Source organism: Oncorhynchus nerka, linkage group LG13, assembly GCF_034236695.1.
Source record: "Oncorhynchus nerka isolate Pitt River linkage group LG13, Oner_Uvic_2.0, whole genome shotgun sequence".
Lineage (NCBI taxonomy): Eukaryota > Metazoa > Chordata > Actinopteri > Salmoniformes > Salmonidae > Oncorhynchus > Oncorhynchus nerka.
In genome coordinates, this window is record NC_088408.1 from 65,847,693 (window position 1) to 65,864,000 (window position 16,308).

At 39.9% G+C, this 16,308-nt stretch overlaps 2 protein-coding genes across 6 annotated transcripts; one reads left to right on the forward strand and one right to left on the reverse strand.

Annotated features, from left to right (window-relative positions):
• The first annotated feature begins 684 nt into the window (after window positions 1–684).
• LOC115139909 (protein GUCD1-like) lies at window positions 685–4,777 on the forward strand. Of its 5 annotated transcripts, none has more exons than XM_029677773.2 (6): window positions 685–1,070; window positions 1,439–1,559; window positions 1,666–1,831; window positions 2,262–2,410; window positions 2,493–2,734; window positions 2,920–4,777. In XM_029677773.2, the coding sequence occupies exons 1-6, from the start codon at window positions 1,064–1,066 to the stop codon at window positions 2,973–2,975; spliced, it is 741 nt and encodes a 246-aa protein (XP_029533633.1). In that variant the 5' UTR covers window positions 685–1,063; the 3' UTR covers window positions 2,976–4,777. The 5 variants fall into 5 exon arrangements, with proteins under 5 accessions (XP_029533633.1, XP_064882636.1, XP_064882635.1 ...); XM_065026564.1 differs by having other exon boundaries at window positions 686–918; XM_065026563.1 differs by having other exon boundaries at window positions 687–1,070; window positions 2,262–2,353.
• On the reverse strand, window positions 4,514–15,665 carry upb1 (ureidopropionase, beta). Its single transcript, XM_029677770.2, has 9 exons — window positions 15,466–15,665; window positions 12,558–12,729; window positions 12,265–12,352; window positions 11,547–11,641; window positions 10,769–10,927; window positions 7,603–7,854; window positions 7,291–7,333; window positions 5,229–5,383; window positions 4,514–4,984 (listed from the first exon to the last, which is right to left on the reverse strand). Exons 1-9 carry the CDS (start codon window positions 15,567–15,569, stop codon window positions 4,901–4,903), a joined length of 1,152 nt encoding a protein of 383 aa, XP_029533630.1. The 5' UTR covers window positions 15,570–15,665; the 3' UTR covers window positions 4,514–4,900.
• Between the last annotated feature and the right edge of the window lie 643 nt (window positions 15,666–16,308).

Consider the following 16,308-nt stretch of genomic DNA (forward strand, 5'->3'; position numbering starts at 1 on the left):
GCCACCAATTGTGCAAGTTCTCCCACTTACAAAGATGAGAGAGACCTGTAATTTTCATCATAGGTACACTTCAACTATGACAGACAAAATCACATTGTAGGATTTCTAATGAATTTATTTTCAAATTATGGTGGAAAATAAGTTTTTGGTCACCTACAAACAAGCAAGATGTCTGGCTCTCACAGACCTATAACTTCTTTTTTAAGAGGCTCCTCTGTCCTCCACACGTTACCTGTATTAATGGCACCTGTTTGAACTTGTTATCAGTATAAAAGACACCTGTCCACAACCTCAAATATGTATGTCCAATATGAAAAAATATTGTATTTAAGATGATTTGGCATTCTTTAAGGGCTCCACAATGAGCAGTGACGCTCCTCTGGGTGTAAACCTGAAGTTCTCCTGAGTAAAATAGACACCCCCCTTATACTGCAACACAACGTAGAGAAATTGTGTATGGTGCAATAAATTACAAGAGTATATACAAAAAAAAATTAACATTGTTGACAGTCTTGAAAAAATAATAAATAAATAAAACACATATCTCATTTAAATACTTTAATTATTATTTATATCATAACTAGTATAACATTTATAGATAATTGTGCACATTTTCCATCGTTTTCGCCTAATTATTAATTTACAAAGCGGAACTGTTATGCTGAAGAGTCCAAAAATCCTTGACCCAGAAGAACTTAGTTATTCTTGCACTCTTCAGTGGTGTTTTGTTTGTAGTTTTCTCTAGCTTACTAGCTAGCTGAACAGAACTATCTGTGTACTCTAGAAACCATTCCTCAACAGTTCACATACGTCAAAGCTGTAGCTACCACTTTGAAGGATCTAACCGTTAACTTAGTGAGCGAATCGACCATCAAGTCGACCTACCAGATGTGAATAATGCTAACGTTATCTGTTAGGGTAAGCTAATTTCGTTGTTAGCTAGGCAGTCCTAGCCAACACCCTCATGAGGCAATCCAACTCCGGAGAATTAGCTATCTACCATCTGTAAACAAGTCTGACTAACTTGGGTTTTGCATCTAGCAGCAAAGAACAATCCAACAGAATGTCAGGTAAATGTAGTTATGTTCTAGCTAGAGAGTGGTTTTGAAATGTAGAGTTTGGTAGTTGACCCCACTTAATTTAGCTAACGTTAGCTAGCTAGCCACCAATGTAAACAGTGGAGCAAAAGCACCCCATCCATTTCATGACATTGTCACATGTGAATACTACTTGCTTTCTATATCAGTGGTGCTAAAGGAATTTCCAATCCACAGGAAAAACATTAATTAACTAGCTAGCTAGTTTTGTGAACATGATTTGAATTCATTTAGAGAAGCTTGCCAGAACAGCAAGTAACAGACAGATTTAGGCCCAGGTGAGGACCAGTATCTATGATTGTGTACTTCTTTGCATCAGCCTCATATCTTGTTTTTGACAGGTGATGCCATTCTGCTGAATGTACCTGTCATTCGGCAGCTGTACCACTGGGACTGTGGATTAGCCTGCGCAAGAATGGTTTTGAAGTACGGGAACATTTCGTCATATACTTTACATACACGGTACACAGACTTGCATGTGTCGGCATTTTAACTACCGTAGATACAGAAAATTGTGACGCTGAAGACCTCATCATGCAAGTGTCACTTTTTGTCCATGATTTGGCAGGTACCTCCACCCTGTGAGTGACGAGGAGTTTCAGGGTGCTTGCTGGGAGCTGAAGCTGACGGAGAGCGTGTGGACAATTGACTTGGCCTACCTCATGTGCCAGCTGGGGGTCAGGTACCGCTTCTGCACTCAGACACTGGGTGTTGACAAGGGCTTCAGGAATCAGGTAACGAGGCAACACTTTGTAGACCATCACAAGAAGTACAACAGTTATAATGTATACGTATATTTCATTGTCATGTACCCATTAAAAGGAGACCATTGCGCTCTCCCGGAAGTTTGGTTGGTGCATAGAACCTGTGAATTCACACTCAAAAAGATGTCGCATAGCTTTTTTTTTCATTGCATCAGGGATAATGTACACAGATGTTTTGGCTTTGCAGCATTCTTCAGTGTGTAGAAGGCGGCTGCTAAAATGTCCCTGATGATATTAGTGAAATAAATCAAACGATTCTAAAAATGAAGTAAGCTTTATGCAACATCTTTTTGAGTGCGGACCCATCACACCTTTTTTGATGTAGCCCACCATAACAAATATCCTTAATTAATTAACCTGAGACTCTTATCATGTGTTTGTTCCTTTCATCTTTTTCCAGTCCTTCTACAAAAAGCATTTTGACACTGAGGAAGACCGAGTGAACAAACTCTTCCTTAAGGCTGAGAGCAAGAATGTCGTGGTGAAACAATGGTTAATTAACTTTGTGAAGAAGAAAGACAAATTGTTCCAAAACTACCAGCTTGTCTGGTTAGTAATAGTTGTTTTCCAGACCTAGAGAGAGAATAACTAACAGATCCTAACTTTCTCCCTTTTTCAATGTCACCTGTAGCTCTGTGACAATTCAGGAAATCCAGGAACATGTTGACCTGAGCCATGTGGCCATAGTGCTGGTCAACGCTGTGGTTCTGGTGTGTGAACTCTGCTCTTCGCCTGTCAAGTACTGCTGTTTCCTGCCTGTGGGCCAGAAGTGCTTCTGCAGGAAGCCAGAATACCAGGGTCACTTCGTGGTGGTGTGCGGCTTCAACCGGAGCAGCGGCTGCATCTTCTACAACAACCCTGCCTACTCAGACCGTGAGTGGTCCCTCTACACATCTCTAACAGTTAACAGGGCCACTGACATACCAGACCCATATATCATTAAGTATAAGTGTGGAATAAATCACATTGTATTTTGGGCATTGAATTTTGGGCATTGTAACTTTGAAGAGGCTCGAATGAGCTACGGGACAGATGAGGATATTCTGTTCATCTTCAAGGAGAGCTGATGGTGGCGGTGCAGATGACGATGCAGATGGTCTCCACATCATCATAGCGTCCCATCCTCACTATGATGACACAACAGTGGGTCTACAGGTCCCTGAACAGGGACTGCTGGTTCCAGCTCTGGCCCAGTGTTGTAGATGGGCCTGGGCTGTCCACTCCAGTGCTAACATGGCTGATTGCTCACAGAACATACAACACCACTCCAACGTCACCACACATAGCCCATGCTAGTCGTCATTGTCTAAAGGAATAACAGCTGAAGAGATCAACAAAGCCAGTGTGGTTTTTGTGTTGGTTGGGGGACAAGCAGATAGATGAAATAGAATAAATGAATTTTGACAGTGTCCCCTTTTGTTTAGTTTTAGTTGATTCTATCAATTGACATTGTGAAATATTTAGCAGTGCAAGCCTATAAATCCTATTCCTAATGCTGAGTGGACAAAATGCCAATGACACTCAAGTTGTTTCTTAACTTGGAGACGAGGGCAAAACAATGCACATACGAGGGCTTAAGGCAACATGATGCTTTCTTAATGGTTTATTCTGGTGTCATGCTATTTGTCATGCAAGTCTGATGGGCCATGTATAGCTGCTTTCCTCCCCTAAGACTAGCCTAGTCTTATTTTATTAATAGTTTGATTTGTATTTATTAAGGATCCTCATTAGCTGCTCAGCTACTCCTCCTGGGGTCCAGCAACATTAAGGCAGTTATATAACATTTAAAACAGTACATGACATTACATTTCATAACACTTTGCCCAATACATATAGTGTTCCCTCAGTCCACTACTCCACTATCACATATTTACAATACAACATCCATGTGTACGTGTGTGTGTAGAGTGCGTGTCTTATCATGTGTGTGTGTGTGTCTCTTCACAGTCCCCGCTGTTCCATAAGGTGTATTTTTATCTGTTTTTTTAAATCAGATTCTACTGCTTGCATCAGTTACCTGATGTGGAATTCCATGTAGCCATGGCTCTACATAGTACTGTGCGCCTCCCATAGTCTGTTCTTGACTTGGGGAACGTGAAGAGACCTTTGGTGGCATGTCTGTTTGTTAAATTTAACTTATTATTTAGAATGAGCTAATAACAGGGAATAGAGGGAAAATAGTTTTTGAAGGACTCAGGTAATTAATGTTCATGAAGTCTGATTGTTGTACTACGATGGCAAACCCATTTCAAACTCATTTTCTTAATTCAAAACGCCTCGCCCAATAGCCTGTTTATGGAACCAAATCTGCCCGGCAGGCTTAGATGTCGGCAATCGGAACATCATGTTCAACCTCAGCCAGCTGCTTTGAACAGACTTTGCTCTTGTTGTGTGCACCAGTTAATCAGTTAACTTCGTTTTCATTGGGAGGCCCCTTTTCAGGGTTGCACTACATGCCTCAATTTCCATGCTCTTTAAATTAGAAAAAAGAGAGAGAATGGAGACAGTGTAAAGTCTGAAATACTCAGTACGGGGTATGGATGCTTTGTAGGTTTTTCTTCAGTGTATGACTTAACGCTACAGTAAGGTTTTAAAGGATTTTGATCATAAGATGTTTTCTGTTGAAAACCGCAATCAAGTAGAGACAACACATAGAATAACACCTTTTATTTAATTCTCATTCAACATTTATTTTTACATTTTGGTATCATGGATGATATTGCACTATGGTATTTGTACCAGCCATAATTATGTATTATTTAATTAATATTTTAACATAAGATATTTTCCCAATCTACTAATTGGGTGGGAAGACAATTTATTCCTGGTTGTGTATTTGTTATCTATTAAAATGGCAAACTTTTTTTCTTACAATTCCAATTACGTACTGTAAATCAATAAAATAATTTTAACAAATGGCTGGCTTAATTGGTCTGTTCATACTCTTGATGGCACTAGACATGTCTGCCTCAACAGTGACTTCATGTCTACAGTGCAGCCCGTCTCCATGTAGAGGTGCCTTCAGAACGCATGGATCTTCTACTCCTTGATAATGTTGGGTTTGAAGTCCTGCTTGGTGGCTCTGGTGAGCTCCTCTGCATACTCTCCATACCTCCCAGTCATCTGCAAATAGTTACAGTGCAAACTACTTCATGCAAATGTACGGTAATAGATAAGGGTTGTGTTATCGCCTAACTGAAAGCTAGAAAGGTAGACCAGATAGGGATGTCTGTTAGGCAAACATGCATTTCCAATAAGGACGCAATGAACAGCTATTACTACCAAAAACATGAGCTGAAATCATGTAAATGATGGCCCACGGTATGTACAATTCTTGTGAAATAAGGTTCTTATGAAAGTAGTTCACCTTAAAACTCCATTTGTCACTGATTTGCCTGGTCAGGTTGAGGTCCATTTCGGTCACAAGGAGTCCGTCACGGGTTCTGGACAGGCCTGGTGAGCGGCTGCCATCCGGAGCAGCCACATAGCTTGACCCATAGAAGTACCCGAAATCTTGGTGAGCTATAAAAGAACAAAGACAGGACTCTAGTTGACAATGAGTTTTTCAATAATACTAGTCAGAGGAATCCCAACTGAATGACAGATGGCTCGTGTCTACCTGGTCAGATTTCACCTACGTGTAACAAGAGTAGGGCAGGACTGCATGTTCAAACTGACACTTTATACATGGGTAATGAAGTATTTGGATATGAGAGTGGATATAACGTTCAGAAACATGACACTTGTTGACTTGGCTGCTTTCCCCAGGCCTGTTCTGAGTGTCAACAGCAAACAGACACTTTGCTTTGGGGTATGGCTCATACAGTGAGGACCAAAAGTGTTTGGATAGTGACACATTTGTTGTTTTGGCTCTGTACTCCAGCACTTTGGATGATACAATGAATATGAGGTTAACGTGCAGACTGTCAGCTTTAATTTGAGGGTATTTTCCTCCATATCGGGTGAACCGTTTAGAAATTACAGCACTCTTTGTACATAGTCCTCCCATTTTAGGGAACCAAAAGTATTTGGGCAAATTCACTTACACAAAGTATACAAAACATTAAGAAAACCGTCTCTTTCCAAGACAGACTGATCAGGTGAATCAGTCTTGATGTAATTTGTTAAATCCACTTCAAATCAGTGTAGATGAAGGGGAGGAGACAGGTTAAAGAAGTATTTCTAAGCCTTGAAACTTGGATTGTGTACAGTCTGTGTGCCATTCAGAGGGTGAATGGGCAAGACAAAATATTTAAGTGAATTTGAATGGGGTATTGTAGTAGGTGCCAGGCACACTGGTTTGTGTCGAGAACTGCAACGCTGCTGGGTTTTTCACACTCAACAGTTTCCCGTGTGAATCAAGAATGGTCTTAATGGGAAACAAATCCTCAACTGGCAGCTTCATTAAATAGTACCAGAAAAACACTAGTCTCAATGGCAATAGTGAAGAGGCGACTCTGGGATGCTGGCCTTCTAGGCAGAGTTGGAAAGAAAAAGCCATATCTCAGACTGGCCAATAAAAAGAAAAGATTAAGATGGGCAAAATAGCAGACACTGGAAAGAGGAACTCTGCCTAGAAAGCCAGCATCCCGGAGTCGCCTCTTCACTGTTGACGTTGAGACTGGTGTTTTGCGGGTACTATTTAATGAAGCAGCCAGTTGAGGACTTGTGAGGCATCTGTTTCTCAAATGAGACACTCTAATGTACTTGTCCTCTTGCTCAGTTTTGCCCCCGGGGCCTCCCACTCCTCTTTATTTTCTGGTTAGAGCCAGTTTGCGCTGTTCTGTGAAGGGAGTAGTACACAGTGTTGTACAAGATCTTTAGTTTCTTGGCAATTTCTCGCATGGAGTAGCCTTCATTTCTCTGAACAAGAATAGACTGACGAGTTTCAGAAGAAAGTTATTTGTTTCTGGCCATTTTGAGCCTGTAATCGAACCCACAAATGCTGATGCTCCAAATACTCAACTAGTCTAAAGAAGGCCAGTTTTATTGCTTCTTTAATCAGGACAACAGTTTTCGGCTGTGCTAACATAATGGCAAAAGTGTTTTCTAATGATCAATTAGCCTTTCAAATTATAAACTTGGATTAGCTAACACAACGTACCATTGGAACACAGGAGTGATGGTTGCTGATAATGAGGCATTTCCAGCTACAATAGTAATTTACAACATTAACAATGTATTTCTAATCATTTTGATGTTATGTTAATGGCCAATAAAAGGGGCTTTTCTTTCAAAAACAAGGACATTTCTACCTGACCCCACGGTAGTGTAGATCCATGTAAAATTCTTGACAGAAAGATGCAGTGGTGAGTTGAAATAGAGATATGCATATGACTATATTTTGTCACAGACAGGATAAGGCAGGAGAGGACAAAGTAATATGCATGATATTACGCTGTCCTAAAAAAAGACTAAAAGATTCATACCTTTTTTTCCATCCCCAGAGGTGAACTCATTGTTAAAGTGCTCCTACGTAAAACAAGAGATATCCTTGTCAGAAAGAGAATCATGATGGCACATACATAATGTAATTTACACCAGCTGTGAAGTCTAGCAGTGGCATATATGGCTATACACAATAGAAGGAATACCAGTATACTGTAGATAACTGGCCTATGGAGGCAGTAGGGGGCAGCATAAAATAGATGTTACAATGCCTCTAGGACTTGGCTCAATATTAGGTGGTTGTAATAGAGAAAGATGTGCAACAAAATAATCCTGTCTTTGGTGGTACTTACTGTCCCAACACGGTTGATTCCACAGGTGAAGCAGTGGTTTGCTATAGCTGCATTCCTAGCCTCGATTGACCACATGGGCTCACTGAGTCCTCCAACAGTTGCAGAGGGGTTGAAGATGATCTCTGCTCCATTCATGCTGTACATGAACCAGTTGAGAGGGTGATGGCGCCCATAGCAGATGTTCACAGCAATCTTTCCAAACTGGGTCTGAAACACTTTGTGGCCAGTGTTTCCCTCCATGTAATATGTGGACTGAGTTAGAGAGGGAAGAAAAATATGTCAAAGCAAAAGTCTGTGCATATCTGCATCGAGTACAGTATATCTTCCATAAAAAGATGTAAGAGGTGAGCATAACAAGGTTACATGTAAGGAAATATAGAAACAAAAGACAAAAATTAAAGTAGGTTCAAATAAAATCTCATAGAAATACATTAGACCTGTAGAGGTTAAGGAAATTGTTGATGCTGTAGGTGTCAGTGTAGGACAATAAACATGAGAAATGAACATGTCATACATGCCATGTCATCTGCATGAGTATGCAGAATCCATTGACCTGTAAAATAGGTTTAGTGGATGACATGACTTATTGAAAATTGCCCGAAATGAGCGTGCACCCATGTCTTCCTAGATACACCATTGTGGGAGCTGGACATTAGGACTTACTGTTTGATAAACAAATAGGACACGATTCGATTAATATGTACACGGTGATCTGCTCAGAACTTGTTGTACACTTACAGTGCATTCGGAAAGTATTCAGACCCTTTGACTTTTTCCACATTTTGTTACGTTACATCCTTACTCTACAATGGATTAAATAAATAAAAAATCCTCAGCAATCTACACCCCATAATGAAAAAGTGAAAACAGGTTTTTAGATTTTTTTTGGCCAAAAAAACTACTGAAATACCTTATTTACATAAGTATTCAGAGCCTTTGCTATGAGACTCGAAATTGAGCTCAAATCAAAATCAAAATCAAATCAAATTTATTTGTCACATACACATGGTTAGCAGATGTTAATGCGAGTGTAGCGAAACGCTTGTGCTTCTAGTTCTGACAATGTAGTAATAACTAATGAGTAATCTAACCTAACAATTCCAAAACTACTACCTTATACACACTAGTGTAAAGGGATAAAGAATATGTACATAAAGATATATGAATGAGTGATGGTACAGAACGGCATAGGCAAGATGCAGTAGATGGTATCAAGTACAGTATATACATATGAGATGAGTAATGTAGGGTATGTAAACAAAGTGGTATAGTTTAAAGTGGCTAGTGATACATGTATTACATAAAGATGCAGTAGATGATATAGAGTACAGTATATACATATACGAGATGAGTAATGTAGGGTATGTAAACATTATATTAAGTAGCATTGTTTAAAGTGGCTAGTGATATATTTTACATCAATTTCCATCAATTCCCATTATTAAAGTGGCTGGAGTTGAGTCAGTGTGTTGGCAGCAGCTCAGATGCATCCTGTTTCCATTGATCATCCTTCAGATGTTTCTACAACTTCACTGGAATCCCCCTGTGGTAAATTCAATTGATTGGACATGATTGAAAAGGCACACATCTGTCTATATAAGGTCCCACAGTTGACAGTGCATGTCAGAGCAAAAACTAAGCCATGAGGTCGAAGGAATTGTCCATAGAGCGCAGAGACAGGATTGTGTCGAGGCACAGATCTGGGCAAGGGTACCAAAAATGGTCTGCAGTATTGAAGGTCCCCAAGAACACAGTGGCCTCCATCATTCTTAAATGGAAGAAGTTTGGAACCACCAAAATTCTTCCTAGAGCAGGCTGCCCGGCCAAACTGAGTAATCAGGGGAGAAGGGTCTTGGTCAGGGAGGTGACCAAGATCCTGATTGTCACTCTGACAGAGCTCCAGAGTTCATCTGTGGAGATGGGAGCACCTTCCAGAAGGACAACAATCTCTGCAGCACTCAACCAATCAGGCCTTTACGGTAGAGTGGCCAGGCGGAAACCACTCCTCAGTAAAAGGCACATGACAGCCCGCTTGAAGTTTTCCAAAAGGCCTCTAAAGACTCTCAGACCATGAGAAACAAGATTCTCTGGTCTGATGAAACCAAAATTGAACTCTTTGGCTTGAATGCCAAGTGTCAAGTCTGGAGGAAACCTGGCACAATCCCTACGGTGAAGCATGGTGTTGGCAGCATCATGCTGTGGGGATGTTTTACAGAGGAATAGACTGGGAGACTAGTCAGGATCGAATGAAAGATGAACAGAACAAAGTACAGAAAGATCCTTGATTAAAACCTGCTCCAAAGGGCTCAGGACCTCAGACTGGGGCGAAGGTTCACCTTCCAACAGGACAACAACCCTAAGCACACAGCCAAGACAACGCAGGAGTGACTTTCAGTCTCTGAATGTCCTTGAATGGCCCAGCCAGAACCCGGACTTGAACCCGAGCAAACATCTCTGGAGAGACCTGACAATAGCTGTGCAGCAACACTCCCCATCCAACCTTACAGAGCTTGGAAGGATCTGCAGAGAGGAATGGGAGAAAGTCCACAAATACAGGTGTGTCAAGCTTGTAGCATCATACCGGAGAAGACTCGAGGTGGTATTCGCTGCCAAAGGTGCATCAACAAAGTACTGAGTAAAGGGTCTGTTTTTGCTTTGTCATTAGAGGGTATTGTGTGTAGATTAAAAATATTTTAATCAATTTTAGAATAAGGCTGTAACGTAACAAATTGTGGAAAAAGTAAAGGGGTCTGAATATTTTCTGAAGGCACTGTACGTGTACATAACCTTTCAGACATAGAAAGCTCAGCATGTACTGCACGGCAAGTATGGCAGTAAAGTAGGGTAGGAGGTGTGCTGTCCACACATGCAAGAGCCCTCTCTGAACCCTGTAATTTAACTAATGCCAGTGTGCTTTCACTGTTAAATTCCTTGAGGCTCACTGGAAAACCATATTCTGTGAAAGAAGGAACCAGTTCCCTTGTTCATGGATAGGTTGTGGACAGAGGCACAGACCACCATGGGAAGAATCCATAGGGCCAGCTGTGACACATACAGTACTGTATAGTGGGTGTTTTGTCACTTTGTGACAAATTGGGCTGTATACATACAATTGTTTATTGATTGTTTGATCGCTGATTAAAAAAAGATTGATTAGTGTACTGACCTCGTTGAAGTCTCCCACTCGGGGAATGTGATTCTTCCTGGTTTTACCCAGCACGCTGCCCGAGTTAGAGACTACTACTGCCGTGTTCCACAGAACGTTGTGTACCTCCTCTCGCTCCAAAATGGGCGATATCACTACCATATTGTATTTCTTTGCCAGCTAAAGACAAACGAGAGCAGTTTTAGACATGGGTCATCATACAAAGACACAAGGCTGGAATTGCCCATCTTTATCAGCACACATACAGGAATGTGTACATACAGGGATGTATTGTGGACAACAGCGCACTGCTACATGCTGGAATGCTCATCTCCGATGGGAGCTGGTGTTTTTTTTAACATGTTTTAGTCCCCAAGCTGAGCATGAATTCCCGCTGCAAACATTTATTACTCATTTATTACTCATTTATTACTCAATATCATTAGCTTGCGAACTAACCTACAGTACAACCACTCTGTTTCTTAAAACAGTATACATTCAACAATTAGGCCTATATAAATGTTGTAGAATGTGCCTTGTAATTAATCATAATGGAACATTATTTCACATGCTAAATAATACACTAAGGAGCAATGCCAATCTCCAATCTATGCAATGACATTATTGAACTGTTTCATATCTGTTAGTTACTGTAAAAGGAATTTGGAAAACTTCAGTGTAGTTGTGCATACTTACTAACCATACTATTATATGGCTACTACTCTGACTGTTCTCAGAGTATGAGTCACTAGCAGTGTTGCATTAGACATCTCACCTCACCTCACCTCTCACCTCTCACCTCTTGGCAGAAGCGGGTAGTGTATCCTTCTTCTGCAGACTCAGCAAATTCTGTCCACGGTTCTTTCTCCCGGGTACAGAAAGCAAAGGGCATAGCTGTGGTGGGGAACAAAGCAGGATCATCTCTAAAAACTCAAGGCAGTAAGAGTAAGGCAAGAGAGCAGTTAAACATCACTTTGGGTGCGTATCATAAGTACATCTCTCAGAGGACAGAAAATATGCTCAAACTATTTGTCACATGATCCTTCTTTACACCATGAGAAGCATTTTGGTGCAAACTTCTGTGTACGCTTATCAATGCCGTAAATAGTTGTGGGAATGGGGGTCACCTCCCTTGCGGGACACTTTGGGGTGAGTTTAGTATGTTTCTATACTGGGAGACTCTAAGGAACCAGAGTAATGCACTCCTCATTCACAACACATCAAAATGCCATTCAGGAGCCAAAACAAATAGGACAACAGACTGTTTGGTGTGCTGCTGACGTCCCTATGACCAATTAAGGACAAATGAACCTACTGCCGTATACCCAGATCCTATCACCTTGGCTAATCCAATATCACCCTGTTAGAATTTCTACAGTTACTGTAAAGTGAACAAGCACAATTTGTATCCTATTTAAAGTGGAATTACCGTATTCTCTGTAACAAATTGCACAAAGAAAAGTTTTGGGAAAGCATTGATAAGCTTTAATTAGGCTACATTTAGTTTTTTCACTCACTCCAGGCCTCCTGAAAGCAGACAATGTTGACCCCACACATGGCCGCCACATCCACCATCTCACCAATCCTTTTGTGGAGCGCTGTGATCTGGGCAGAGGGATAAACACAGGGATCAGTCACCAAGCCTCATGCATCTTCTCAACACTGCTCATAGCAAGGACTTGAAAGTGCAATTGTAACTTCACATGCATATATAATGAGAAGGAAGAGAGAAAGCCATAGCTTTAAACAATATTGTAGTAGGCTTTGGTTGGTAAAATAAATGGAATCCAAGTAGTCATTCTTCTCTAACCTGATCCAGGACAGGGGCATCAGTGGGCAGGACGATGCGGTTTTGAATGAGGCCCACCCGGACAATTCTCGGGGTCCTGAGCTGCTCCGTGGAAGCTTCAAACATGTACCCCTGAAGCTCAAAGTCCCTCTCCAAAGCTATCTCCATTGCACATGCTGGTAGAACCAACTTCCTGCAAGAGATTGTCAAATGTGCTGTAAACCTTTTAGTTTCAAGGAGGAAATAAATCAATATGTGGAGGGCCAGAAGGTCAGACAACCCTAATTACCCAGACAACAATTACTTAATTGACTCTCATCTGAGTTCACAGACCCTCAGCAACACATGTACTGCTAGTAAAACCTACAAACAAGTGCATTTTTGTGTGATTGTAATAACAGTTGGCTAACTAACAAAATACCAAAACATTGTTTTTGATTTAACTATCCCTTTAATTTGGACACGGCTGCCAGGGTGTAACAAACATATACTCAGTGAAAGGCTCAATACTGCCACCATCTACAGGCACAAATACAACAGAGGTTGAAAGGACACCTACTGGTCAAAGTCCACTTGATTGTAAATCATTAACTCACTATGCAGAACATCATAGTGAAAAGGAATCATTGGATAGGAAAAATAAAGACAGTAATATTTTCCTGTATGTTTCACCTTATATTAGCAGTGTCAAAATGTGGCCATACATACTGTCCAAGTAGTTATGAAACTTTATCTATTTTCTCTGTTAGCCAACTATCCAGCAGATCTGACCCGCTTGCTTACAGCTGCACCAGGGTTGGACAGGCTTCCACTGTAGATTAAGACGCCATAGGAGCCAGTGCGAGATATGAGATATGGCTTGGAAAACATACCTCAATCCAGGGATGAGAAATGCATTGCACTCAATGATTTATACATACAATAGATGACTGATAGGTGGTGCTGTGTTGAAGCCACCGTGTCTCCATCTTGGCACCTCAACCATTGTAAAAAAATGTTTTGGACGCTAATAGAAATGCATTTTTTTAATGTCTCTATTTGTTTTGTATTATGTATGTATTATTTTAAAGACACCTTAATGTATGCTTTTTAAAATATATTATGTGATCTAAAAATACATTCATTCCATTCATCAACTCAAATTGCTCCTTTTGTAATGACCACCCAGAAACAGTGTTGAATCTTTTTTGACATTGTATGCATGTAAGAAAACTGTGGCAAGACATCAGTAGGTTTATAATTGAACACATTTATGAAGATTTTACACTATTGTGGAGAGATGTACTGTTTGAAAAACATAAAAATATATATATACATTTCCTTTAAAGTATATATATTTTTAGATTACTAATGTTACTGCCCCAACTACAATAAATAAATACTTAAATACATGCAATTTTGTCAATGTAAATACTGTAAAATTCCATTAATTCCTATGGAAGACTTCTACTGGGAAGTGTCACAAAGGAGCTGATTGGCTGACACTGTCATTCCAAAATGACTGCTTTGGCTTCTGCTACCTAGTATGAGGATGAAAAGGAAATCTATCTTAACATGAATAAATGTGAACTCATAGCTGTCAAAGATTGTGTGACACCTTCATATTATGGTATTCCAGTAAAAGAAGAACTTACATATTTAGGCATAACCATTACAAAGGATCAGAAGTCTAGAGGCTTGCTAAATTTTAACCCTCTTATTAAAAAAAACAGAAGCTAAATCAATGGCTACAGAGAGACTTATCTTTAAAATGTAGAGTCCTAATAACCCAGGCTGAAGGTATCTCTAGACTAACATATGGTGCTCTATCTTTATATATTGACAGTAAAATAAGCAAGGAGATAGACCAGATGCTTTTCAACTTTCTTTGTAGAAACCGTACCCATTACATTAGGAAAACTGTTATAATGAACACTTATGAGAATGGTGGACTGAAATTTCTGGACTTTACTACTTTAAATAATACTTTTAAGATCAATTGGATAAAACAATTCCTAAGAAGACCCAATTTTATTCCTCATCATGTCTTCTCTACTTTTGGTGGCCTTAACTTCCTGTTGTTTTGCAATTATAATATTGACAAAGTTCTGCCAACCACTATATGAAGAAGTTTAAGGAACTCAAATTGCTCCTTTTGTAATGACCACCCAGAAACAGTGTTGCATTTTTTGGGGCATTGTATGCATGTAAGAAAACTGTGGCAAGACATCAGTAGGTTTATAATTGAACACATTTATGAAGATTTTACACTATTGTGGAGAGATGTACTGTTTGGATTCTTTACATACAATAGAAATAAGCTGAAACATTTTATGTAATTAATTTCATTATTCTTTTGGCCAAATTGCATATACACAAATGTAAATTTACAAACAGAAAACCACATTTTCGTACCCTACAAAAATAAATTGAACTGTAATTTAAGACGGTTAAATGCTCTACTAACAAAAAGCTGTTAGAATTGTAAGTATATGTATGTCCCTTAAGGTCCTTGTGTAATTGTAAAGTGATATTGTACCCCCTAGCTCGATTGTCCATTGTTTGTAATCTATGTATGCTTGTGTTCCCTCATGTGCTTTATGTATTGACTTGTTGTTAATTAAAAATAAAAAAAATAAAACAATTAAAGTTAAAAAAATTAAAGGACGAAAAGGAAAGTTTTCCGGAAAAAAATAGCAGTCTTTCAATCCTTTCGATGTAAATTGGGATAAATTGACGATTCGGAGTACAATGTCTTTCTCATCACTCGATTGAGGTACGTTTTCCGAGTCATATCTCGTGCCGGCTCCGTGTTGTCTTAATCTGTACAGGAATACTGTCTGACCTAGTGCAGCTATAAACAAGCGGGTCGGATCTGCTGGCTAGTAACCTACAGAAAGGATTTTTTTAACCCGGATAATGTTGCGTGCAGAATTCGACAACAACTCACTTGGTTTCTTTTCCAAACAAGATTCGTTTAACTTCTTTCAATTCCTCATCTGGAATATGTTTCTCCAATGTCTTCTCCAGAGATTCAAACGCAGACCCCGACATTTTGAGGCTCCTTCTGTATACTGTCCAAGTCTTGTGCGTGTGTTTGTGAATCCGATAGCCTAGTAAACCCACCCCTTCGACTATTGGGCAAAATCTACATGCGGGAAATGCAACCAGCCCGATTCCATCACGTTTCTCATCGTCAAAAATCATGGTCAGCACTACAGGAAGTATGCTTTTGACAGGTCTCAGGTGTATTATTGGACTAGGGTAGGTCTACTGTGTCTACAAATGTACTGAACAAAAATATAAACACAACATGAAACAATTTCAAAGATTTTATTGAATTACAGTTTATGTAAGGAAATCAGTCAAGAGAAATAAATTCAGGAATACGGATACATAATTGCGCGGATATCGATATTGACTCTGCCGCTTGAGCATGCTTTTGGGACTGAACCGATAGCGCGCTGGACTTCGGGCTAGAAGATCGAGGGTTCGAGGCCTGCTCTCTGCCTTTTTCATAACAATATGTTGGCCAGAGATACCTTTTTTTTTTAAACATAGGGGCGTGGATCAGTATCTGGTGACCACCATTTGCCTCATGCAGCGCGACACATCTATTTCACGTAGAGTCGATCAAGCTGTTGATTGTGGTCTGTTGACCTACTCATCTTCAATGAAATGCTTACTTACAAGCCCTTAACTAACCAGTTTTAAGAAAATAGAGTTAAGAAAATATTTACTAAACAAACAAGTATATATATATATATATATAGGCTATACAGGGGGTACTGGT